The sequence below is a fragment of the Mustela putorius genome, unplaced genomic scaffold, assembly GCF_011764305.1.
Source record: "Mustela putorius furo isolate JIRA1106 unplaced genomic scaffold, ASM1176430v1.1 tig00001692_pilon_pilon_pilon, whole genome shotgun sequence".
NCBI classification, from domain to species: Eukaryota; Metazoa; Chordata; class Mammalia; order Carnivora; family Mustelidae; genus Mustela; species Mustela putorius.
The window spans coordinates 390109-391110 of record NW_025421844.1 but is presented as its reverse complement, the minus strand read 5'-3'; the positions used below and the strand labels follow the sequence as shown (position 1 = coordinate 391110).

At 46.7% G+C, this 1002-nt stretch overlaps 1 gene segment (V, D, J or C); it reads right to left on the bottom strand.

Annotated features, from left to right (window-relative positions):
• Nucleotides 1-364: 364 nt before the first annotated feature.
• Nucleotides 365-1002, bottom strand: LOC101692463. The segment is given in 2 exon segments: nt 365-771; nt 875-1002. Coding segments are annotated over 2 exon segments (453 nt in total).

The window sequence follows — 1002 nt, the reverse complement described above, 5'->3', positions numbered from 1 at the left end:
ACATGATAGTGATAGAGGTTTTATATTCGTGTGTGTGTGTGTGTGTGTGTGTGTGTGTGTGTGTGATCTTCTGGCTCTGCTGGAGATTTTTTGATCCACAGTGAGTGTCATTGAGATTCCTTTAAAGGTTTTGTTACCTGCATCAGGATATTTGTAATTTATTTGTATTTAAGGACAAGAGGAAACTAATGAAACTGACTGTGTTTTGTGTATGTTAGTATATTTGTCTTCCTGTTACAACTAAGTTTCTAAGTTAGGGAGTGAATAGGTAAGCACAGAATGATGTCAAGGAGGCTCCCTTGGGGAAACTGCTCTATGGAGAGGAAACACCAGACCACGACTCCATCTGCACCTGCTCCTGGGATTAAAGACAGAATTGGTGAGGAGTGTGCACCGTCTGCTGGTCTGATACCCTTGAAGTTTGAGGTTTGTGTCTGGGCTCACACTGATGCCCCCTCACTGTGTCTCTTGCACAATAATACATGGCCGTGTCCTCTGCTCTCAGGCTGTTCATCTGCAGATACAGCATGTCCTTGCCGTTGTCTCTGGAGATGGTGAATCGGCCCTTCACAGAGTCTGCATAGTATGTGCTACTTCCACCACTGCTAATGTATGCGACCCACTGCAGTCCCTTTCCTGGAGCCTGGCGGACCCAGTTCATGTCATAGTTACTGAAGGTGAATCCAGAGGCTGCACACGAGAGTCTCAGGGACCCCACAGGCTTCACCAGGTCTCCCCCAGATTCCACAAGCTTCACCTCGCTCTGGACACCTGCAGAGAGAAGACATGCTTGTCAGGAATCTGTCACACATCCATGGTTTCTCTCACTCATATTCACTCACATCCTCAATATCTCTTGTTCTCCATAAAATACCTTTTAAAAGAGCAACAAGGAAAACCCAGCCAAGCACAAAGTCCATAATGAGTTCTCTGTGTTCTGTCCTGCTCAGTGAATGTAAACACCTGGAAATCCCAGGGCTGGGGCTCCTCTCCCAGCTGCAT